This window comes from Adiantum capillus-veneris, chromosome 13, assembly GCF_014529385.1.
Source record: "Adiantum capillus-veneris isolate H3 chromosome 13, ASM1452938v2, whole genome shotgun sequence".
Lineage (NCBI taxonomy): Eukaryota > Viridiplantae > Streptophyta > Polypodiopsida > Polypodiales > Pteridaceae > Adiantum > Adiantum capillus-veneris.
The window spans coordinates 5,745,933-5,771,921 of NC_140943.1; the positions used below are offsets into that span (position 1 = coordinate 5,745,933).

General features: G+C 41.8%; 1 protein-coding gene across 1 annotated transcript; it reads right to left on the reverse strand.

The window, feature by feature from the left end:
• Positions 1-6,786: 6,786 nt before the first annotated feature.
• LOC147443548 (uncharacterized) lies at positions 6,787-9,663 on the reverse strand. The gene is made up of 2 exons (XM_086526346.1): positions 8,707-9,663; positions 6,787-7,482 (listed from the first exon to the last, which is right to left on the reverse strand). The coding sequence occupies exons 1-2, from the start codon at positions 9,412-9,414 to the stop codon at positions 7,345-7,347; spliced, it is 846 nt and encodes a 281-aa protein (XP_086382472.1). The 5' UTR covers positions 9,415-9,663; the 3' UTR covers positions 6,787-7,344.
• Between the last annotated feature and the right edge of the window lie 16,326 nt (positions 9,664-25,989).

The window sequence follows — 25,989 nt, forward strand, 5'->3', positions numbered from 1 at the left end:
GTATGGTCTCCTTTTTTAGGGTATGTTAGGTTTGGTGCCTAAGCCCTAAGCCCACACCATGGAGCTCTCCCCTTACTTAACTTTGTCAAGATTCAATCCTACCACTTTTAGTTGATGGTTTCATTGAATCCACATGGTACACACACTCATGCATGACCTAGAAGATATTTGGTATGTTCTTGATGCCTACCATTACCTATGATGTCATGCAATGCTCCCTCCAGAAGCCTATATAATGGCTCACTATTAATTTTTGGAGTTTAGCTCGATAATCAATCCAATTTGTGTCTATTCTCCTTGTGCATTGAGTCTCCTAATAGTCCTTAGGGTGGTTGCACACGATGCTCTTTCTCTATCATCATGAATGCAAGCATAATCTATACACTTTAATCTATGTACTTAACATGTGGTATTAGAGCTAAAGCTAGATTGTCTTTTAATCTAGCATTGGATCTTATCAAGTTTGCATTTTCATCATAACCACTTCCAAGCTAGGAAATTGAAGCTCTCTCTCTCTCTCTCTCTCTCTCTCTCTCTCTCTCTCACACACACACACACACACACACACACACACACACACACACACAGGCCGCCACTCATACTTTCTTGCATTGCATTTATTTATGGACACAAGTTTGGATTGATTACCTTGTGTGTGTACGTGAGCATTGCATTCATTTTATGCTTCAATTTGTTAGTCCACCTTAGTCCAAACCCCTATAAAAACTTTCATGTGTGTAAAAGAGCTAGCAAAGAGCTTTCCAATGAATCCACTTATGCTTGATTTGAAGCTTTCTTGAGCTCACAAAGCCTTGGCTCTCCACTAGAATAATTTTAATACCTATAGGTGTCGTCTCCTTTGACAAGCAAGCACCAAAGGTGGGTTGGCTTACGACGCACATCCTAAAGGAAACACGTTGGGGCCACGACTAAGGATAAGAGAATAATATCAAGGTCATGATTTTCCAACCTCTAAAAGTTCAAATATGACGAGAATTTTTCCAATCTGCAAAAGTTCAAAGATGACGAGAGACGACACCCAAAAAATAGGTGAAAGGAGAAGTCAATAATAAAAGAATCCTCAAAATAGAGTGACGTGAGATTCAAGATTGACGGCCACAATATGAATAGTTAAACACTAAATTTGATTGAAAAAGTTGATGCTAAAAATAGCAAAATAATCACGGACGCTTCACGAAGAATAAACCTCCATCAAGCTTGATACAAAAGCGTGATAGAGCAAAGCTCAATATCAAAGTGTGATCGAGCTACACTCCATCGCGTTTTCCCATTTCTCCAAATTTTGAGCAGAAGACCCTAAAAAATTGGGACGAATTTGAGGGCGTCAAAATACAAATCAAGAAGTAAATGTAATCAACGATTCACAACATCGATTTAGCACTAAACACTACAACAAACATTAATCATATTCCTCTTAACACAAAAGAATCATGGTTAACAAGAATCAATGCTCAAAAATAAAATTTGGAGAAATTATGAATCCTATAAGCAAACTGCATACACATAATTTATTTTGTCACCATGAGTTGAATCGTCGCGTGATCATTCCCGCTCTGATACCATGTTGAGACGTAGAGAGAAATATTTTTTCCTTGACTAAAAAGAACTTTGATTTTTTTTTATTCTTATTGGATACAATTAAAAATCAAAACTCTGTCCCAAATGTCTTAATCTCAAGGTAATTAGGTCTCCACAATTTGGAAAAAAACAAGGTGAGGAATCACGGCGACCTGCTAACGAAAGGAATCTTGAAGGCATGGGCAGAAAACGGGAAGAGGGGGAGATTGAAATGTGTGGTGCTAGGCTAGTGGGAGTAGCAAGTAAATAGTAAAGTGGTCTGACCAAAATGAGAAGTTAGTGACTATTTTATGACAGGCAAGTAATTTGTAGTCCAAAGTTGAATTGTAAATTGTTGTGCTGTGGGTTATATGTTGCGCCATGGTGTGTGTGGCGAGAAGATTAAAAATAGCAATGTATTTAGGGATTTGGTAGTTAGCATTGATAAAGTCACCAAGTAGAATGGTAGGGGTGTGTTGGTGGTGAGGTGTAAGTAGAGTGCGCAATGTTTGTAGGAGCAAGGGAATTGGACTGGATGGTATGTGGTACAATGTTACCAGGGTTATTGACAGACGATATAGCGTAGTGAGGAGTGATGTAATGCATTCTATCTCTTTTATAGAAATGATGTTGTCGTGTTGTAGATGTATGTTTTCTTTTGATGTGAAGAGGGACACTCCAATGGGGCTAGATGTTCAAGTCTGTGTAACCATGCATTACTATGGTATCATCATGTTGTAGTTTTGTTTCTTGAAGACAAAGAATGCGTGAAGCCATTAGGTTATCATCATGAATAAGATTTTTGTAGTGTTTCTTAAGAGATACAATGTTAAGAAATTATATTATCAAGTGATGGGTAGAGAGCGTAGGTCAACCTGTGAAGGTTGCCTTCTTTTGATGTGAAGAGGGACACTTCAATGGGGCCAGATGTTCAAGTCTGTGTGTAACCATGCATTACTATGGTATCATCATGTTGTAGTTTTGTTTCTTGAAGACAAAGAATGCGTGAAGCCATTAGGTTATCATCATGAATAAGATTTTTGTAGTGTTTCTTAAGAGATACAATGTTAAGAAATTATATTATCAAGTGATGGGTAGAGAGAGGAGGTCAACCTGTGAAGGTTGCCAAGTGGCTCGTATTTTGAGACGGTGCAGCTCATCTAAAGCTATTTGGTCTACTTTAATATGGGTGGAAGTTAATTCCATCAGGAGGTAAAGGTGGTTGGGAGGACCCCACGATTTTTTGAGTCATTACTTTGACTGTTTTGAAAAAAGATTCTCTATATTTAGGGAAAATCTTCTAGCACTGAGCATAAGTTCCCATTGAGCCATATGTTGATACCTATGCGTAACAAGTGAGTGGTATTTATGGGACTCACCATAGGAAAACTTAGCTCTTCACAGTATTCATATTTGAAAATACTCAAAGAACTATTTCCCTCAGTAGGAGCTACACAGAAGACTTCGACATTATGATCCACTACTTGCTGAGATGACTCAATTCCATGGAGCATGACATCTGTGGCTAGATCATTTTCTTCTGGCGGTTCATTGTCATCAACAAAATCGTTAGGCAGAGGCTTCTACATACAATGAAAATGGTTGAGCCACTCGTTATTTAGAGTAATTTTTTCTTTCTTGTATAAAGATGTTTGCAATAGTTGAGTAGTGGCTTTCATTGTAAGCAATGAGCGGACAACTCCGGAAAGGTAGCAATAGTTGTACTGGAGACCGCGCTTAATACCCATTAGTATCGAGGCTTCATCATGAATGAACCTCAACAGTATTTGTTGTGTTTTCTCCAGGGATGCCAAAATGTTAACAACGCTACCTCGTAATCCAAATTGACCATCATATGTAAGCTCCCTAATTTTGGCAAAAGGTAGCATAATGCTCACTAGGAGACTTTCTAAATATTTAACTTGTCTATTGTATCCAAAGAGGAGTTAAATCCTATGAAATTCAATGGAGTGATAAATGCACCATGGTCTTGCCTTTTACGCCCTCAGGAAGTACAAACATAGTTCTCATGTATCTTGTTGGTTCCAGACCTCCCAAGTGCCGACCTACGCCCTTTTTGAGCTAATTGTGAAAAAAACATTAAACATCCACATTTAGAACATTGATATATAGGAACATCATTTGCTTGCTGTATAGCTTTGTTTGGTAAGGAGGCTTGTTCAATGTTTATGCTCAAGGGAATCATGGGGTGTAATTGTTTTTTAAGTTTTTTAATTCTTGATGTTATTGCACCTATTTCTAGGGTGGTTCTGCCTTACTTAATTTTGTTGTTTCCTCGTAAGTATTGATAAGAGTATGTTCCAACGCACCGCTTTGAACAACACATTTGAGGGATTTGGTCCCAATGCTAAGAGCAGAAGAAACATCAATCTTAGGTAGGCTCGAAGCGGCCCTTGTGTGGAGAGGAGACACATGATCAGAAATGAGGCCACTATCCACTTCCAAGAATGACGTAGTTGTGTCACAATGCACTATCTTGTTCACCATCTTCAAAGACCATTGAGTGGACACTAGATTCATCACACATAGGTTCCACGTTGTCATCGTTGGCCCCTGTAATGTTCATCGAGTGGATTTGGTGAGGAGGAAGAAGCAGCCATATTGACAGAGAATGGTAAATAACAACTACACAATTATTACTTAACGTTGGAGAGGGGGAATGGGGGAACACACCCGGCACACAAACCAAGGCATCTCTATAGCTCAAGGTATCCACAACACTCCTATCCTCTCAAAAAAACCTTCAAAAAACACACTTTACACTAGCTGACCATTGCTTGCTCATTTCTCGATGCTTACAAACTTCACAGGACCACCACACAATGCACACCTACTACCACTGTTCATCTCTACCCTCGCGCGCACGCGCGCACACACACACAAACAAAAACAACAACTCAATGCACTGCCGGTCTGGGGGGGTACATACATCTACATTGCCGGCACTGCGGGGTAACACAAGAGCAAGAGAAATAGAAGGGGGAAGGGTAAACGACAGCAAGACTGGGCAATAGTGGTTTGATTATACTCCAAGAGGCACATACAAATTTTGCACTACCATCCAAATGCCCATTTTCATGAGAAAATACAAAGGGGGTTGATAGGCACACTCCTCTGTCAAAAAACTACACTCTACAAGCTTCAAAAGGCACCAAAAAAGCCTCTAATTTTATTATAAATCGACTTTTCTGTGGGGAGTCTTCATGTTTGGAAGTTGCCCTCTAATTGGTCCATCTAGCATCCATATTTGGCATCTTTGGAAGGGTTAGTCGTCTTGTATCTGCTCTCTAGGTTCTCTGTTGAAGAGGGATGCACTAGTGATGTCGCTAGTGCCCCTTGGCATTTTGAAAATTTATATATTTTTTGGCCTCTTTCCACCTTGGTGTGTCTCCCCATTGACCTGCCTTTAATTCTCCTCTGACCATCCCCCTCCCTTGAACTGTTCACTCGGTCGTCCTTTGAACTCTCTCTCTCTGACACACTCTCTTTCTCTCTCCAGTTGTGGTTGGCCTGACCTTGCATTGCCCATTCGGATGGCCTTTTAATTGCCCTCTTGACTGCCTAGACCTGCTCTCCCTTGCCTTTGAGCTCTCTCTCTCCACTAGCACTAGCGAGATCGCTAGTGTGTGTGTGTGTGTGTGGGGGGGGGGGGGGGGGGGGGGGGATTTGTCTTCTAAATATTGAGAGGGGCTCACACCCATAGGAACAAGTCTGAACACCTGACCTTCTCTGATTTCCACACAACCAGTTTCGATTATGACTTGTGGGACCTGGTCCTTGGAGCATTTAAATCTAGTCTCGGAATGGTTGATCACTGAACCACTAGCCTTATAGAAGGTGTCCAAGCAGGTCCAAAAGTGCTCGACAGAACCTGTTTCATTAGACATCACAGAGTTTGTCATCTGCAAACTGTTGTAAAACCAGCTCCTTGGAAGAACCAGGGATCTTGATGCCCTTTATTAGGCCTTTCTTAAGAGCGTCCTGCACTAGCCATCCCAATAAGGCAAAGCATATGGCATAAAGGAGAGGGGATATAGGGCAGCCCTGTCTGATTGATTTTTTCAAAGAAAAAGCATCTAATAGATCACCATTAATCGAGATTCTAGCATAGGCATTTCCAAAAAGTAATTGAATGAACTTGATGAAGATTTGGCCAAAACCAATATCATGCAGAGATTGAAAGATGAAATCCCATTCCATCCTATCATAAGCCTTATCAAAATCGATTTTGAAAAAAACAAAGTCTTGCTCACTGCTTTGAAGGAGATCAATGGTTTCCCACAAAGTAATAATGGTATCAAGGATAAACCTCCCCCTAATAAATCCTTTCTGTTCGGGGAGGATGATCTGGTGCATAATGGGACTTATTCTTCTAGCTAGAGACAAAGAGAAAATTTTGTACACAGAAGTCAGGTAGGAGATAGGCCTCCAATCCCCTAGGTCCTCCTTTTCTCCCCTTTTGTGTATGAGCTTATTAACACCAGTGTTCATAGAGGTGGAGAGAGCTCCTATCCTAATGGCCCCATTCCATATGGACAAGAGATGTTGGACTAGAAAATCTTTATACAGTTTGAAAAATTCATTTGGAAGATTGTCAATACCAGGTGATTCACCATCCTTAAGAGCATCTATAGAATCGTTTAGCTCCCCTTCGGATAGGGGCTGATCCAACCTTTGAGCTACCTGTATTGGCACAGATTTCTTTCTTATTCTGGCAATGGTAGCTCTAGCAATGGTGTGATCACCCCTCTTTTGGGGGGAGCTGAAAAGATTTCAGAAAAGAACGCTTCAGCAACCTTCAGATCATCGACATGATTATTTACAACTTGACTATCTTTATTTCTCAAAAAAGGAATAAAATCCTTTGTTTTTTTCTTTTTAAGAAGATTAAACATGTGTTTATCAGACCTGTCAATTTTGCTAGCCCAAAAGTCTCTTGTCCAATGGATTGAGGCCTTAGTAGCTAAGAGCTCCTCATCTCTAAGCTTGGTCTTTAGCTCGACTAGTTGGGGACTAGGAGGGCTCCCAGGCAGTAGGCCATCTTTTAGCGATTTAATTTGTCTCCTTATCATCATTCTTCTGCTATTCCTAATGTCTCTAGCCTTGGCTTTATACTCTGTAAGAAGCTTTTGTGTTTGTTTAACAGCTTGATCCCAAGATTTAAAGATAGAGGTATTACCAGAAAAAGAATCTGCAAAGATGTTTTTTACTTTCTCTCTTATAAATCCCAAGGACAGCAGTGTTTGATCCACATGAGGTCAACCGGCTTTGTACATACATACTTCCTTCTGGAGATCAACAATGACAGGAGAATGATCAGACATAAGAATGGAATTATCCTTTTTGCATCTTACCTGCCAGAAATCATTAAGCACATTCTGCTCAAGTAAACTCTGTCCAACCTTGCTCCGCTGTAGCAACTACCATGTTGCTTGTTTGACCAAGTCAGGCCAGTTTCTTCTGAAATATCCACCAGGTTAAGCTTGGCAATTGTATTATTACAATTGAGCTTTTCTCTACTATTGATGGTTTGTCCAAGTTGATTCCATCTGTCATATATAGACTCAACCAAATTAAAGTCCCCTGCAAAAAAACAGGTCGGACTTGGCAGACTAGTGACCTCCTCCCAGATGGAAGCTCTTTCTCCTGATGAATTAGAAGCATAAAGGGAAATGACTGTGAAGCCAAAAGGTTTATTGAGGGTAACAGCTACCCAGTGACCTTTTGTAGAGGAATGGATGTTTATCACTTGATTAGTATATTTTTCTGAAATACCCAATGCAGCTCCACCCTGCCAGTGGGGTGCGAGGTGGTAAACCATTTAAAGCTTGCTCCAAGTTTCTGCAGGTTAGAGGACAAAATCTGACCAGAGGCTTTGATCTCCTGTAAGCATATAAATTCAGCTTTTACATTAGATTCCAGCATCCAACACTTGATGGCTTGGGCCCTGATTGGGTCTGTCAAGCCTTTACAATTAAAAGACAAAGCACTAATGTTTGGGCATTTCATTTCTTGCTGTTTTTAGAGGGTTTAGCCAGAGATACTGAGACCCTTGTGGGGTCTTTGATGGTTCTTGTTTCCTTTTGGTTGAGATACTGGGTAGAAGTGGGAGCCTCTCCTCTTCAGCTTGTGTCATAAGAATGTCCACTAATTTGTCTGGGTCCATGCTAAGCTGAGCTTTAACTTGGTTGTCTTGTTCTTGTAGTTGGGTTTCAAAAAGATTGTCCTCACTTTTGTTTGCCTTTGTCTTGAGTGCTAGGAACAGAGAAATCTTCTGAGTCAGAAGATGAAGAGGAGGTTGTCCCCTTGACATCATTCATGGGACTGTTCAGAGGGGAGAACAGCTTTTTTTTGCAAGGGATTTTGTACTGGTCCATGTGAGAAAACTCGGTCCTGAGATGCATTATTGATATCCTCACCTTGGGTGGGGCAACACTCCTGAGATTTTTCAGTTTCTTCATGTTTGGGAAGATCATAACTGAAGGGATCAAATACATCCTCAAGAAGGGGGCTAAAGCTATTTTTATTCCTCGCGGTAGTTGGCCTTGTATTGCTGTTGTTTCTTGAGTTGTTTCTCCTTGAGACAGGTTGGAAGTCCTTCTTTTTTGGAGGGGGCTGAGGTGACTGAGCAGGTTGAGGTTTTAGATCTAGACAAACCTTTATGAAATGGCCTTGTTTAAATCAGTGGAAGCAATCATTCGGTAAGTTCCTATAAGCCACAAGTTGAAGGTGAAGCTGGTTGCCTTCTGAGTCTTTGATAGGGATTAATGTTTTCAAATCAGCTTTCAAGTCTACTTCTATCAATAGCTGAGGGTCCCATTTAGGGTAACTCCCCCTCTTGATCTTTGCCCTAGAGCTCTACCAATGCATAACCCAGTGTTCTTAAGCCATGGGTAAAATTCCACAGGCAAGTCAGGGAAATCAATCCAAATAGGGGCTTTTATTGGTTTAGGCCCTCTAGGGTTAAACCCTAAATACCAGTTGAACACCAGCAATGGAGATTTTCTGATTAGCCATTGCCCTTGGCTGACTATATGTAGAGCATCATTCGCATCCTCACAAAAAAAATAGATAGTAATTGTTGAAGAGATATTGAACATGTGTTACCTTGATGTTGTTGTTATCCCAATTCTGAGCCATCCATGTTGTCAAGGCTTCAATAGAGGGTCTTGCACCATGTAGCAATCTGATTATCTGCAGTTGGGAGTGCCACTGCTCTAGTTCTTTGGAGTGGATGGTAACCCCTATTTCTTCAGGAGAAGTACCCCCTTCATCTTCCTGAGCATTTGAATATTCTGGACCATTGTCTGATTCCTGGTTATTTTGGTTGAGTGGAGGCTGGAGAGGAATGTCTTTCTCTATCTCCCCTGGAGGGGTGACTACATTTTGAATGCCATAGCCTTCTCCCAGTTGCTTGGAGAACAATCGAATGTCATGATGTATTACTGGAGGAGCAATACCTGCCTTGAGAGTAACTTGAGGTAAATGTTCATACATTTGCGCCTGCTGTATGTGAGTTGTACCCAACTGCCTCAGTTGCTCTACTAGAGGGAAGCCCCCATTGATTGGGTTCCTTGGAGGCATGCTAGCCATTGATGCATAAGAGGGGGGTAAGGCTTGCATGAGGGCTCCTCTAGGGCTTTGGATGGCATGTCTAACAGGGAGGACAACAGGGGATGAGCCATTAGCTAAAGGACCTTGAAACAGAGGACTATATGCAGTGATAGATGGCACAAAAGGCGAAATGACTGATGAACCTGGATTGTTGGGTACTGAGCGCACGAACCCATTTCTCAGTGCATCATGGAGTTCCATTGTTTCCGCCCCCCACCCCAAGGGGGAGGGGAGGAGAGAGAGAGAGAGAGAGGGAGGAACGCTGAGGAGAACTCAGAGATTCGTGGAGAGGGGAAAGGAAAAAAGGGCATCCGTGATGAAGCAAGCTCATGTAGCTTGTACAGGGCGGAGTTTTGCTATCATCAGAGGCTCATTCCACACTAATACCGCCTGTATGGTTTGGTGCAGGTTAATCTTGCATGCAATGGCCAGTTTTGCATCTCTCCCAAAGCGTCTTTCATTTTGAGTCTATAGGCTTGAAAAAAAAAAGGCACAACTATGTATAGAGTTGAAACTTCTTTGCATAGAGGAATAAGTTTAATTCTCAAAAGAGGCATCTTTAGCTTTATTACACAATTGATTTGATGACTAAAAAAGATCTCTTTTGAGGAGGGACAGAGGAAGGGAAGAAGGGTGTTGAAACACTGAAGCATTTCTCTGTAGCCATCTATACTACATAATATGTCCTTTCTAAATATTCCATAGGGTCAAACACCCATCCCTTTACAATTGCCCAACAGCAGATCCTTAAAGTCCAAGGGTATGAGGATATTTGGGAGAGTTATATAAAAATTGAATGATGTCATGTTATCCTTGTACTTAAACTAGATGTCAGCACAACTTTCTGTGACCAGCTTGCATTTGATACACATTCCATTGCCAATTCCAACTCTAAGAGATCTTTCAATAGTCCATATACCTTGATGGATTATAAGCCACATTAAAATTGTTTGTTTGTTAGCATTTGGGTAGGCCCAAAGACATTTGAAACGATATGTCTATTGCTTATAGCTCTAGCTCAACTTCCAAATCCTATTAAGCTTTTGTTTGAGGGAGTTCTCCACAATCCTTTGGGCTTAAACTCTTTGAGCATCTGAGAAACTATGAAGGAAGCCTTGCTAGTGGCGTGCACTATTTTGACAAGTACCCTTATCTTTTCCATACATTGTTTGGCTCTTTGAAGATACCATATAGAATTTGCAGCTGAAATTGAGAATTCCCTTTTCATAGCTTGAGGAGATTTGAGTTGTCCATTCTCTCCCACATCCTTCCAAACTTTGATTCCAACCTTCAAACACTAGTTATGAGCCTTGTTCCTGACTCCAACTTTGGCTTTTCCTTCAAAGAATCCAAACCAAAAGGAATCTAGCAAAAAGGATATATGGTTAGATAAAATATCTTGGAAGGTTCCTAGTTGGATTTAACAGAGTTCCACACATTTCACATTCTGCACACCAGCTTGGAACCATAGGGGATACATAAGACAAGAGCAAGCAAGACATCTCTGAGTTGTAGATTGGTCCATTGCTTTGTAATTATGCACCTTAAATATATGCACATCTCTTTTGAGTAGAAATACCCAATAGTCTTCTGAGTCTGAAGCTCTCCAGATCCATTTTGCTGCCATTTTAACAGAGACATAATCAAGATTGAGGATGCAAAACTCTCCTTTCTCCTTTGGAAGGCAGCATGTTCCCATGACACTTTAGAAATCTTTGGGTGATATATATCTCCTCGCCATAGAAAGGATCGGGTCAGGGAGAACACATGATTCAACTGATACTTGGTTGGACACCAACAAGACAGAAAATAGATTAGAGAAGGAAGCAAATAGTGATTAAGAACAAATGCTCTTGAGGAGATAGAAGTCTGATGGAACTTCCATTTGTTGATTTTGTGCTTAAATTTGTCAGCCACCCATTCCCATCTCTGAGCATAGGTAATCTCGACGCCCATTGGGAAGTCAAGAAGTTTAAGACTTGCCCATATCTGATTTCCATACATCTAGCTTTAGTAATGACTTGTTTGAATTGATCCTTGGAGGACTTCTATCCAGCCTTAGTGTGGTTGATTACAGTCCATTGGCCATATAGAAGGTGTCTAAACATGTCCAAAACTAGTATGCCTCAATCGAATCACTGTGGAAATGGTGTGAATTAAACAAGAAGAGCAGATTTGTACCTTACACCTCATCGCGTCTCTTATTCTGAAGGCTTTGTAGCATCTCTCCTCGAAGCTTTCACCAAAAACTCTATGACCTCGCATCACAAACAAGATTTTGCATTAAAAGATGTATGGAGGTGAAAATATACACATTACAATAAAGATGGAGAGAGATGCATTTCGTGCATTTGTGATGATTGTGCCCATAAATAAAAAAAGAAAAAACCATACATACATATGGTGTGGAGTTGGCACCATTCTCCACATTTATAATAATACCATAGGGAACGTGCCCTTCCCCCGCCACTTTTATCCCCTCTAGTGTTGAAGGGGGACTTATGCTTCTCCTCCAGTGTTGGAGGGACTTTCTTATTGTAAAAATACTACAACTGTACAAGGAAGAAGTCATTACCGATGTTTTATGAAAACATGTATCATTCCACATTGCCATGCCGTGGTGTATCGTCTATGTGTCTCTTTGTTGGGCATCCCCAAAAATTCTTCGACCATTGTCACCTTCATCTACAACCTTTGGAATGGAAATGATGTAAACTAATTGCTCTAATGAGTACATTGTTGGAGCCCCATTGGTCCAATTGTTGTAATGAGCCCATTTGTAAAGCATATCAAATTCCATTTTTTATGTCAAAGACGTCTTATCAGTTTGATCCATTCGTTTGGATTATGTAAATATTAGTCAGTTAGTCAGGACTCAGAATTATTTCCACTTTTGTAATCATGAGCAAGAGAACCCCATGTACATTTTTTGAGCTAAGGTGACTAAAGTATAAAAGTCACCTTAGAACCATTTTTTGGATAACATTTGAATTAATCCTGTGTCGTACGAGTCTGAGAGAGAGAGAGAGAGAGAGAGAGAGAGAGAGAGAGAGAGAGAGAGAGAGAGAGAGTGAGTGTGTCTTATCCTCTTCGCTACGCGCTTCTCCCTCACCGGATTCACGATGCGACCACACCACCGTGATAGTCTCTTCGAGAGCTACGCGCCCACGCCACGCATTCGCCGTTTCGAGTTGATCGCGATCGATTCTTCCTCGAGCTTGTTTTGCTTGTAAGTAGCTCAAACGGTGTCTGTTTTCAATAATCAAGTGCTTCATGGAATGAGAAAGAGATTAGCTACACATAGATACTGATAAACTTAAGTTTCGCCCACTTTTGGATTATGACATGTTGGTCTATCGCAACAGCATTCGAGATAGCTAGGGTTCAAATCTGGTGAGATTAGACTTATAGGTAAGTATGTCCTAGTGAGAGGATGGTGCCTAGTAAGTTTGATGCGATTCTGAGTTCATTGGACGTGTAAACTGTGTTGTGAGAGTTAAGGGATAGGGTGGGTTGCATTCTACCAGGGTTAGTGATTGATGCATCATAAAAGTGCTTATGTGTAGATTGGTCTCAGCCTGACAAGCTAACGAGATTGCCTACGTGCACCTACGGGTTAGTCGTGTCATCGGATGATAAGTATGTTGTCTGTGTCGTGCTCGTGAGTATGAACATGGGAGTACTTAAGCCCTAAAACATTGGCACCGTTGCCGGGGACACAAGACCTTAAGTAGGGAGATCTACGTCACTCGTGTGATGGTTAGCTTACTTTAGTTTTGACTAGAGAGAGCTTAAACTTTTAGAACAAGATCCAAGATAGAGTATCCTGAGGTCTAGTGGATAGCCAGGAAGCCAGTGTCTTGCCGAGGGTCTGCGACTAGTTAGATTTAGTTAAATAGGATAATGAGGAGTTATGGTTTTTGGTTTTGAGTGCTTGTTATACTTGTGAGGAAATAGAGTAGAAAAACGCTATAAAACCGCAAAAAACAAACAAAAAGAAGAAACAATAAGGCTGTTTGCTTGCCTTGAAAGAAAAACCCACCTCATATACCCTTGAAAGGGGTGAAAAGAGTCGACATTGAAATTTATGATTCAACACTCGAGAAAACATAAAAACTGTGACCAAAACCAACAAAAGAAAAAAAAAAGAAACATGTGATTGTCATAAGGAAACACTAAGAGAACCTAAAAGAGGCCAAGATGAGATATAACCATTAGCCAAGGGTAAACTGACTGTGTCATGAGGTATGACTGATGTGCACAAGTTTAAGATGCAATGTCATCAAATTTGCATCACTTCAAGTGCAATGGAGTTGTGAATTGTCAGAGAAAAGTGAAATTTTTGAAGTGCTTGAGTTTGAGGTCAAAATAAGTCCAAACTTCACAAAACTTGGGGGATAGACTTGTATGGGCCCAAGGAACAAGAGTATGCAAAAACAGACAAAAAATTGAGTCCCTATTACTCATTGCCTGGTCTATCGCGATAGACTGGTGAAGGTGGTGTTTTTCTAGCAACAAGCAAAAAACCCTTACACCACAAGCTTAACACATCAATACAAGGGTACTCACAAAAATTGAGTGAATTTGAACACCAATTTTGACCCCAAAACTTCAAAACTGGTGTTTGGAGTCTGGATTCAGAGACAAGGGCAAGAAGTCTTTGACCAGATGTCCAAACAGTGCCAAAATTGGTCAATGCACTACACAAGGGGAAACTAAACTAACTGTGGGGAAAACTTTGGAAAAAAAAGCTGAAAATGAAGAAAGAGCTCAGTCTATCGCGATAGACCAAGGAACTTTCTGTTGGGGAACTTTTCTTTCAAATTTTCCCTAGGGAGAGCTTTATCAGGGCCTAAATAGCAGACACACCAAAATTCAAGGCATTTAGATCACTAAAGGTCAATGTGAGGGTTAGATAGAGAATCAAGCTCTGACTGAAATACTAAAAGGGGACCAAAACCCAACCCAAGTGTCCAAACCTCACAAAACTTGAGGGATAGGCTATAGAGGGTAACTAGAACCCAAGGGTAAAGTCACAATTTTGAACTGACTTGTGCTGAGCAAACTGTCAGTCTATCGCGATAGACTAAGGAAGTAGTGAGTCAGACATTTTTACATTTTGTGACTGTACTGCTAGAACATACTCTCTATATAGATCCCAGCCATCATTTCATCATCGAAATTGGACCACCAGAAGACTGACTAAGTGGTTGTTGTATATACTTGAAAGTTTTTTTGGTAATTTAGGGAAAACACTTGTGAACAGACTAACCATCCTTGTGTAGATCCCAGAAGGAGGTCATCACAAAGCTATACAGGAAGAAGTAGTCCAGGTAAGCTTTAAGTTTGCAACAAAACTTTTATTCTTATGTATTTGAGGTCAGGAGCCTTTGTTAAGTCGGGAGCTAAAAGTGTCAAAAGTCAAGTTAGCACCACGTCCACAGAAGAGAGTGTAACTCAGACGAGACTAGACCCATTGGCACCAATCATTGAAGAGGGAAGTGATACTGACACTTCGTCAGAAAATTCCTTCTTCATGATGGGGAGTCAACAGCCAGTAGGTTTCAACGGTGAAGGACCAATGCCAGGGGGGAGCACCTCCCTACATCCTTTAAACGAAACCAAGTTCACTATAATCTTCTTGGAAGGAACTAACTCAAGGGGAGTCCTAGTCTATTCTGACTATCGGGGACGCAAGTGTATCTGTATTGAAGAAAGACCGGCTCAGAGACTAGAGATAATTCGAGTCTACGATGATGGAGACAGATTCAGAGATGAAAAGGGAAACCACTATCTGATAGAAAGTAACCCTCAGGATTACAACAGATATGGGGATAACGTGGCCAAAGGGAAAATGGTTTCAGAAACCCAAGAACCGCCTCCTAACATTGATCGACCTGGAGCACTTTTTATGTATGATAAGAAAACAAACAGAGTCCCAACCTATAATGAGAATGTAGGGATTTACAAGCATGAAAGCGAAGGAATAGTCTCTTACTTTCAATGCAAGGAACCCTACCCGAATGAATTAAGCAAAGACAAGGTTCTTTACTTATTTTCTTATGAAACTGCTATGGGGAAAGATATTGTTTTTGTTGACAGATACGGGCGAGAATACAAACGTATTCTCCCAGAAGAGGTTGAAAAGGCAACAGTTCCGGGAGCATCGACCTATGGCCCCGACGAAGTACCAAGAGCCACCTACTCCCCTAGCATGTCGACTAATCCCTTTTCAGAAGAGTATGATGCTACCTCACATTCTACCCAACCACCGACGACCAAATACCAGGACCAACCAGCTACTCAGCCATCACTGCAGACATGGCTTCGACAGAGTGCTACATTAGAACAAGGCTGAACCCGAGAGGGTTATCAAACCGCACGAGGGTTAAGGGATTTACAAGAACCACCACTCCATGCACAGTATCAAGGAGAGAGTAAGCCAAAGACTCAGGGGTCAACTAAGCTTGGAAGAACACCATGAGAACGAGTTCGGAGAGATGAACCATCTCTGCCGAGAGCTATTAGAAATTATGGATTAGGAGCACCATTGGGAGAAGAACCTGGCCACTACAGAAGACAAGAGGAGGTATATCGACTACGACGGGGAGATCCCATGATGAGATTTGGAGACCATCATAGAATTAGACCTTCTCAAGTGCAAAAATGGATAAACAAGAAATATACGGTGTGAGCGGGATGAAAACACACACAGCGCCTCTATAACGACCCGACACACACTCTTGGGAAGATACACACACACACACACACACACACACACACTAGGGGGCACCACTCGGCTTACACAACACACCTGGCCGAGACAAGGAACACACCTCTGGAGTGAGAGGAGAGAGACTATCCACTTGCCCACTCCAAACAGACACACACACACACACACCCAAAAAACTCAGCTCAAAAGAGGATAATTTCTGATAATTAGATACAAATGAGCTTGGTCCAACACCAATGGGGCAAACAGCTCACACAATATGAGTAAAATATGCCAGATACAATCACAAATTGGAGCAGAAACTTCGCTCATAGGAGAAACTTACACAGCAAAAATAGCAGAAAAAGAGTGAGGAACGTTTTTTCTGGTCTTCTCTCTGTTTTCTCAGTTCCCACACTTAGATTTATTAGTTGGGCACCCTTGGCCTTTTAGATGACCTCAAACGGACCCCGAACAGGCCAAAAACTGACCTCGCAGTGCATAGTTGTCACCTTTTTGCATCATTCGCACACCTGGCACTCAACTTTTTTCCAATAATGCATCTCGCCACCACGTGAAGTGGCTCCAAAAAAAGGTCCTCATGATGACCTTTCTGCATAATTCTCACAAGCAAACACCCACGTTGTGTCCATACTTCTCCGCGTGCAAGTATTGACCCCGTTCGCCCTCCTGACGCCACTAGATGCCATCTGACGCACTTGCTTGCCTCATGTCGTCGGCCCGCGGATAACTTCCTCGAGAAGTTTTACGTGCTACCAACTCCTCATTATTGTAGAAAAAACACACCGGTACTGGTAATAGTGAAAATCGATGCACTATGTACATGGTGTCCTACCTGTACACATGTGGGCCCCACATAACCACTTGGCTCTGGAAAATGGGCAATTCTTTATTTGATGCACCATGCATGTATATGTACATATGCGCAATACCTTGCTCCAAAAAACTCCTGACATAATTTGCCCACCCCCTAGCCTGCTAGAGCATTCATGCTCAGCAGCAGCACTAGTAGATGCTCATTCCACCTGGATCAAAAGGCCAAAGGCATATCGCCTGATTCACAAGAAGCATCATAACACCACACCTACATTTGTCAACAATCAACCAAAATGCACCATAGGTATATTCAACTAACACATCCGCCCTGTCCGGAGTTCCAAAAGCATAAATATTGCATGCCACATTCAACCGAACCGATAGAGACAACTCAAGTGACTCATCACCTGGCATCTTGGCTTCACCAGCCATAGAAACAACCTACAAATCATGCACCCAAGTAGCTAAAAGCATTGTGTGAAGGTAAAGTTGTTGATATCCAAAGCACAAAAGTATCCCTCCAACACACATATCCCTGGCATAGGCATCCACATAGCTGAGATTGGACTCATATATGCCAAACCCCTTCTCATCATCATAAGCATACTCATCATCACACATAACTTTATCCACATCATAATCATGTCTAGCACCACTATCCATAGCTTCTAGCATGGGTTCATCAGTCTCCAAGAATACAGATCCCTGCTCTAAACCACAAGCATGCTCACAAATCGGTTCAATCACTGCACATGCATCAAAATATGGCTTCAAAACAGGATCCACATCCAACAAATCCACAAAATGGCTCTCAACCTTGCCCTCTTCCCTAATTCCCAAGGAACTAGTATCCAAATATACGTGCTCATCATAAATAACCTCGACCTCACACTCACACCTAGAATCACAAGGTACACAAGTAGCCAATGCATCCTCTTCAAGAATTTTCAATCCTGTATCCAAAGCATTACTCACCTCTTTAGGCTCTTCCATAAACCTGTCAACCTGCAAGACCTCTTTACGCTTCACAATAGACCTTGGGAAGAAATGAGAAACATCATAGGATAGGCTACTTTTCACCTGCTTAGGCTTAACTTCATCTTCCATGTCAAATCCATTTTGCACATGCATACCTGTACTGATACCATGTTCCTCAAGACGCTTAAACTTCCATTCCTTGTGCTTTGCAATGCATACTGCATCTTCAAAAGACTCGGGCCTCTTCAACTCAACTTCGAACCGCAACCAAGGTGACAAACCATCAACAAAAAAACTTTTCTTCAATGAACAAGGGGGGGTCTCATCCTTAAGAGCAACACACCAACGAGTCCATAAATCTGTAAAACCTTGTACATAGGCATCAACACCTTGACAAGAACCTTGCTTAAGAGCATTGAGCTCATTCCATACTGCATTTGCATCTTCAAAAACCTGGAAACGCTCTAAAAAAGCTTCTATAAACTTGTCAAGACTCAAACCATAAGAAGAAGCCACTGCTTCTTTAGCTTCCAAATCCATGAACCAAACACAGGACTCATCTTTCAAAAGCAATCCAAATAGCCTCAAAATCTTCTCCTCATCACACATATTGTTGCTTATGCATGCCACCTCGACTTGCTCCAGAAAGTCTTCCGCATCTTCACCACTTCTTCCATGAAATTCCGGATAAGAGAAAGCCATGGTTACCCAAGTTACAATGCTTTGAGAACCCCTTTGAACACACGTGCAAGAACCCAAGACTGTTAACTGACTCAATTCCCAAAAACTTCAATGGAGATCAACATCAGATAAGGACAAACACATGCACATCAAATGAGTTTTCATAGTTGATCATCGGAATCACAACAGGCAAAGGACATTCCAAGATCTCTCGTAATCTTCTTGGCCTGAACATAAAGACTATGCGTTGCTGGAAAAAGATCTTCCTGGACACATGAACATTAATCTGAATTCTTTGAGTTAAATGAAAAGGAGTGAACTGAGGGCCATTTTGATCATCCATTAAAGCCAACTATGCAGCTCCCAAGAAGGCACACCTGTCTTATCCTCTGATTTTGCCAAAATTTCAGCAGCATAACAGCATAAATGGCTCAAAATACCAAAAAACCAGCCATCATAACTTTGGAAAATTTCGACAGAGTTTCCCCAGAAGTAGAGCAGTAGGAACCCAAAATATAGACTGTCTATGTATGCATAAACTGTCAACAATAGAACCCGAGCATCAAGTAGGACTCACTAGTACATAGCCTATGGCGATGTCACAAAAAGGGTGCTCCAACTACCTGTATCACCAAAAGGATCTCCACATTTGAGAATCCCCCAGATCAATAAAAACCTCACGGTATCGACCCTCACACGAAGGCGAATGCAACTCGCATATAGTCAAGTCTCAGAAATGACTATCTTCCAGACCAAGTCTCAGAAATGGCTGGGACTGCCAAATAAAACCAAATATGGCTCCACAAAGGCGTACAATGGTAGTTCCCACAAGTAACGTACAATACCAACAAACAATGCGCTCAAACAGGCGCCAAATGATGCATACCCAGAACAACTGCAAGTGACATCACTGCTAGTATATCACTGTACTCCAGCTACCTATACCTGTATATGTCCCTGTAACTTGTAACCTGTAACCTGTAATCCCGAATCTCGAAGCTTGAAGCTCGAAGCTCGAAGAAGAAGGTACTCGAAGAAGATCCTCAGTGGGGGCGCCAAAAGAATGTGAGCGGGATGAAAACACACACAGCGCCTCTATAACGACCCGACACACACTCTTGGGAAGATACACACACACACTAGGGGGCACCACTCGGCTTACACAACACACCTGGCCGAGACAGGGAACACACCTCTGGAGTGAGAGGAGAGAGACTATCCACTTGCCCACTCCAAACAGACACACACACACACACACACCCAAAAAACTCAGCTCAAAAGAGGATAATTTCTGATAATTAGATACAAATGAGCTTGGTCCAACACCAATGGGGCAAACAGCTCACACAATATGGGTAAAATATGCCAGATACAATCATAAATTGGAGCAGAAACTTCGCTCATAGGAGAAACTTACACAGCAAAAACAACAGAAAAAGAGTGAGGAATTTGGCAAAATGGACAGTGCCATCGCGTCCGGAATGGCCCAAAACCCCAGTCTACAATGTCAAAGTGCTCAAATGCGACCTCGGATGAGCAGTTTACGGCCAAAACAGGCTCCAAAAACCCAAAAAACACACCTGCGGATGTTCTTCCTCTCTTCTCCACGTTTTTTCTAGTCTTCTCTCTATTTTTTCAGTTCTCACACTTAGATTTATTAGTTGGGCACCCTTGGCCTTTTAGATGACCTCAAACGGACCCCGAACAGGCCAAAAACTGACCTCGCAGTGCATAGTTGTCACCTTTTTGCATCATTCGCACACCTGGCACTCAGCTTTTCTCCAATAATGCATCTCGCCACCACGTGAAGTGGCCCCAAAAAAAGGTCCTCATGATGACCTTTCTGCATAATTCTCAAGCAAACACCCACGTTGTGTCCATACTTCTCCGCGTGCAAGTATTGACCCCGTTCGCCCTCCTGACGCCACTAGATGCCATCTGACGCACTTGCTTACCTCATGTCGTCGGCCCGCGGATAGCTTCCTCGAGAAGTTTTACGCGCTACCAACTCCTCATTATTGTAGAAAAAACACACCGGTACTGGTAATAGTGAAAATCGATGCACTATGTACATGGTGTCCTACCTGTACACATGTGGGCCCCACATAAGCACCTGGCTCTGGAAAATGGGCAATTCTTTATTTGATGCACCATGCATGTATATGTACATATGCGCAATCCCTTGCTCCAAAAAACTCCTGACAACGGGAAGCAAGGATCCAAGAGATCATGTAGCAGCCTTTGTGCATGTAATTATAGCTGAAGAGGTGCTAGACTTTCCTACCCAAGTTGCAGGATTCGGTTTAACCTTAGAGGATAATGTGGCTACATGGTTTGACTCGGTGGAGCGAAGAGACTTTGATTCTATGGAGGAAGTGTTTGACGAGTTTATCGAGGAATTCTCACAAAGGGGGATAGCTCATAATACCGTCTCGCAAATCCATAAATTCAAACCGAAAGATGGAGAGTCCGTGCGAAAGGCCGCCCTCCGATTAAAAAGATATGTTAAGTTCTGTCCTGTGGAAGAAATGCCAATTCAGTCCAGACTTATGCTTATATTTATACAAGGACTAAGGAATGCAGATCTTCAAAAGGACTTACATATGAAAAGGAGCACTACGTTGAATGATTTGACCAAGGAAACGCTATACCTTGTGGACAATTGTGCGGTCTACAAAGAGGGTGAGTTCAAGGATCTTGACGATGATTCTTTCTCACAACAAAGCGGGAGCAAGTCTGCTAAGACAACACTGAAGGGGGAAGTAGCGATAAGCCAAGAGAAGCTTGTAGAGGAAGTGCTTAAAAAGATTAACTTGTATTCCAAACCACAAGCTAAACAACCAAAATGGTGTGCGATTGAACAAAAATGGACAAACCATGGAACAGAGGAGTGTTATTATAACAAGGGATATGTGAGAGAACGACCATATGCTCCACAAGCTCAGGCAACATCTCCTCAAGTCCAACCGATGCCTAGATATCAGACTGGCAACCTACCAGGACTTGTAGGTGCAGAAAGACCACAACCAGTGTTGGGACAACAACCACCCCTACCAGGATTATGACCAATCGGCATAAGATACACACCCACAGTAATTGAGTCGGACGAGAAGGCTTTGGTACCTATGCATGCATACTACAACGATCCCAATGGATATACGGCAAACTCTGTCTATTATCCACAGGATGAAACCTCTACACCAGAACCATGGAGCATGATAGGAAATACAGGACCACCAACTGCCTTTCAGGCAGCGAGAGAAGGATGATATAGCCTGGATGAAAGAACACTGTTGTTCATAGCCAACGGAGGCATGAGCGGGCAAGGAATTGCACACCAACAAAGAGGAGCTCTAGGAGCACCTCAACAGCCTAAAGGACCATGCTACAAGTGTGGAGGAGACCATTGACTGAGGGATTGTCCTCATGAAGAAATCATTAGGGTCAACGCATATTGCACGGAGTGTGGAATTACTCACTTGATCCCTGATTGCCCTAAAAACCCGAGCAAAGGAGCAAAAACTACCTTGAATGTATTGGGAGCGCTACCGTCTAGTGGAGGGTCAGAAAACGAAACTCCGATTCCTGTTAAGGTCTTGACGAGAGCCCAAGCAAGGAAAAATGACAATCAGCCCAAGAGTAACGATGAAAATCAAGAAGAAATCAAGACTGACAAGTCTAGTGTCAGTCGTGATAATCCTTGGAAAGAACGAAGAGCGAAAATGAAAGCTAGACGTGAGCGAAAACAAAAAGATTTTGAAGCTGAGCTAACGATAGCTCGAGAACAACTTAAACAGCAAAGAGAGTCCGACTCTCTAAAATCAACGGAAGGACCAAAGAGTGCAAGCTCAGGAGGGTCGGTATTGGTAGATAAGATCAATGAACCCTTAGATGCAATCTTGCAAGCATATGAAGCAAGATTGAAGAATAGATAGACCCTAGAGCAAAGGTGGATGACATATCCATATCCAGAGATAGAAAAACAGAGACTAGAGATGTGCAAACAGCTGATTAATACTACACAAGATTTACTAGAGCCTCCACCTATGGAAGCGGGAGATAGAGTAATCAAACCACCAAACCATGAAACACCTCACAAAACCGAACAAAGGATACCTGGCAAGATAGAAAACATTAAATCCTTGCCGGATGTAGAGGATGCAAAAGACGTACCTAATAGCACTGATGAATCACTGAAAGATTTTCCACCATATTCGCCTATTGTGAAAGAAAATTGGCCTGAAGAGCTATGGGAAACGGTGCGAAAAGCTCAAGAAAAATATGAGACAAAAACAGTCGAGTCAGCGCCTTTCTCGGAGCTAAACTTGAATAAGACTCCATGGGATTTGGACGTTAAATCATTTCAAGGGGATAATGGTTCAGTTGCATCCGAAGATAGCATACCACAACCTCTCAGAACTTTGCCATCATATATGGGGGACTATGAGGCAAGATCAAAAATTGGAAGAGTACCTTTTCAGAGAATAGGCGGTTCAAATCAATTGGACACTAAAATCCTGACAGACTTGTTGACCACTCCGGTCAAGTGTACAATCACATTGGCAGAATTGTTAAAAATTAGGCCAAGCATGTGGACGGAAGTGGGCAAATGTCTTGAAAAATTTGGCATAAGGACGTCTCTTAAGGTCTTCGAAACCGAGCTTAATGACACAGAACCGAAGAAAGTCAACACTAGACCAGTGCCACTCAACAAGGTAGGAGAGTATTGTGAGGGTGAAGACGGCAACACGACCCTACCAGTTGAGTATAATGGCATAGAAACCAAGGCAATACTTGATAGTGGAGCTGGCATTGCCATTGAGACCAAATTGCTATGGGAAAAATGTGGAAAACCAGCAATATGAACAACTAGAATGAAATTGCAACTGGCGGATGGGCACATAGAAAGGCCTATAGGATTGCTTGAGGCAATCGTGGTATCTTCTTGTGGCATAGAGTATGAACATACCTTTGCCATAGTAGATTTTGGCAAGAAGAACAACTATGAAATTATCCTTGGTAGGCCGTTCATGAGGCAACTCAAAATGGTGCAGGACTGGGGGTATGATTATTTGTATCTAAGACATGTTGAAACTACTACACGCGTAAACATGAAAAATCATAGCTACCATGATGTCACGAGAACCCCTGTGGAAGAATTTGACTCAACCACCATTAGTGGATCAGAAGTCCCAGCGTGGCTTTGTAAGAAAAAAGAGATATGGATGTGTGGGGCATCTCAATGTAGTGAATTTGACCACGATGAAAGGACACTAGAGAGGGTCTTGGAAGACGATGCCTATATACGAGAACCTTTTCCTGAAGAGAAACTCGAACCCCTAGAATGGTCTCAAATTTTAGCTACATTGGATGTATGCGTCGATGAAGTCACTCCCATCAAATTTTGTGATGAGAATGGCTACGATATCATACCATACTACATGTTAAGCAAAATTGTGGAGGAGGACGAGGACGAGGTAGATACTGAGAATACGAGGATCCATAAAACAAAAACGAAACTTGAGATTAAGATAGTGGGCTATGTGGACATCCCCACTAAAGAAATCAAGCAAGAAGGAGAAGAATTTTATGATTCTTCTGATCAAAGTGAAAACAAGGATAACGCGGATGAGGAGAAGTCGGTAAATACAGAGGGAGACGACAATCAAGATCAAGACAATGACGTCTTCTACAATTTCCCAAACCAAAATGAGAGACGTCAAAAAAGATACAAGAGTAAACGACACAACATCAGTACACCAACCAGGTTGAGACCCATGCAGGAGTTTGAGGGTAAGACACATTTCCTTATGAACATTCATGCTGTTGATTGTGCTAAGGATAAAGTGTCAGGAAGACTCAGGATTTAAGTCTAGACTTTTGAAACCTAAGAAAACTAGCAAAGCAAAAAAAAGAGTTCCAACAGAAAAACTGAATGTCTATGGTAGTCCAATTATGACGAAAATTGAATGGAAAAAGAGATACAATGAGTGGAAACAAAAAATTAAAAATGTATGGACAACTGAAATGGAAAGTAGCGATGGAACGAACGCTAGTGATGGGAGTAAAAATATAGATGTACCTCCTCACTATTGTAAGTACACCATTCAGGAAAGAAGATTGGTGGTTCAACAACCAATGAGGGAGCCTAAATCAAACGAGTCCTACGACGGGCCAGAGAATGCCAAGAAAATAGACTTAGCAGAGCCAGGAGAAAATCCTCGACCTGCTTACATTGCCACAGATCTAGGTCGAGAAGAGGAGGACTTACTGATCAAAACACTTAAGGAATTTCGAGATGTATTTGCCTGGTCGTACAGAGATTTGAAGGGAGTGGATCCTAACATTTGTGAACATTCAATCCCTCTGAAGTCTGATGCAAAGCCAAGCAAACAACGTCCATACACGTACAATGAGACATTCGCCAAAAGGATAAAAGAGGAGATAGACAAAACTATGGAGGCTGAATTTATTTATGAGATAAAACACACGGACTGGGTGTCCCCGATAGTGGTGGTACCTAAGAAAAACGGGAAATTACGAGTGTGTGTAAATCTCAAGAAGGTAAACGCAACAACTATAAGAGACAACTACCCTCTACCTATCACTGAACACGTCCTGGAACGAGTAGCTGGCAAGCAAGCCTATAGCTTTATATACGGATTCTCTGGTTATAACCAATTGGGGGTCAAACTAGAAGATCAATACAAAACAGCATTTGCAACAGAATGGGGCATATATGCGTTTAGGGTAATGCCATTTGGCTTGACCAATGCTCCAGCCACATTTCAGAGATTAATGACACACGCTTTTAAAGAATACTTGCGAAAATTCTTGGATATTTACATGGACGACTTGTGTGTCTATTCGCTATTGAGAGAAGACCATATAGATCATCTGAGAAAGGTATTCGAAAAATGCAGAATGTATAGGATTTGCCTCAACCCAAAAAAATGCGTATTCATGGTACGACAAGGTAAAATCTTACGCCACATAGTGTCGGCTAATGGAATTAGCACTGATGAAGACAAGGTGAAGGTGATCATAGAATTGCCAAGACCAAACACTGTACGAGAGGTACAATCATTTATGGGACATTGTGGATACTATCGACGTTTTATCTACATGTACGTTGTAATAGCAAAACCCTTGTATAGTCTAATCATGCTCTTCATTTGGACAAATGAATGTGAGGAGTCATTCCAAAAATTAAAAGATGCATTGGTATCTGCATCAATTCTAAAAGCACCAGATTGGTCAAAGATCTTCCATGTACATGTAGATGCTTCGGCAATTGCAATAGGCTGTATACTAGCACAACCAGATGAGGGAAAGATGGATTTTCCAATCAGTTATGCTAGTAGACAACTCAACAGTGCAGAAAATAATTATACTACCACTGAAAGAGAAGGATTGGGTATGATATATGCCGTAAAGAAATTTCGGCATTACTTACTCGCGAACAAATTCACATTCTTTGTGGATCATCAGGCACTCTTATACTTAGTAAACAAACCTTGCAATACGCGACGAATTGTAAGATGGTTCATTGTGTTGCTGGAGTTTGA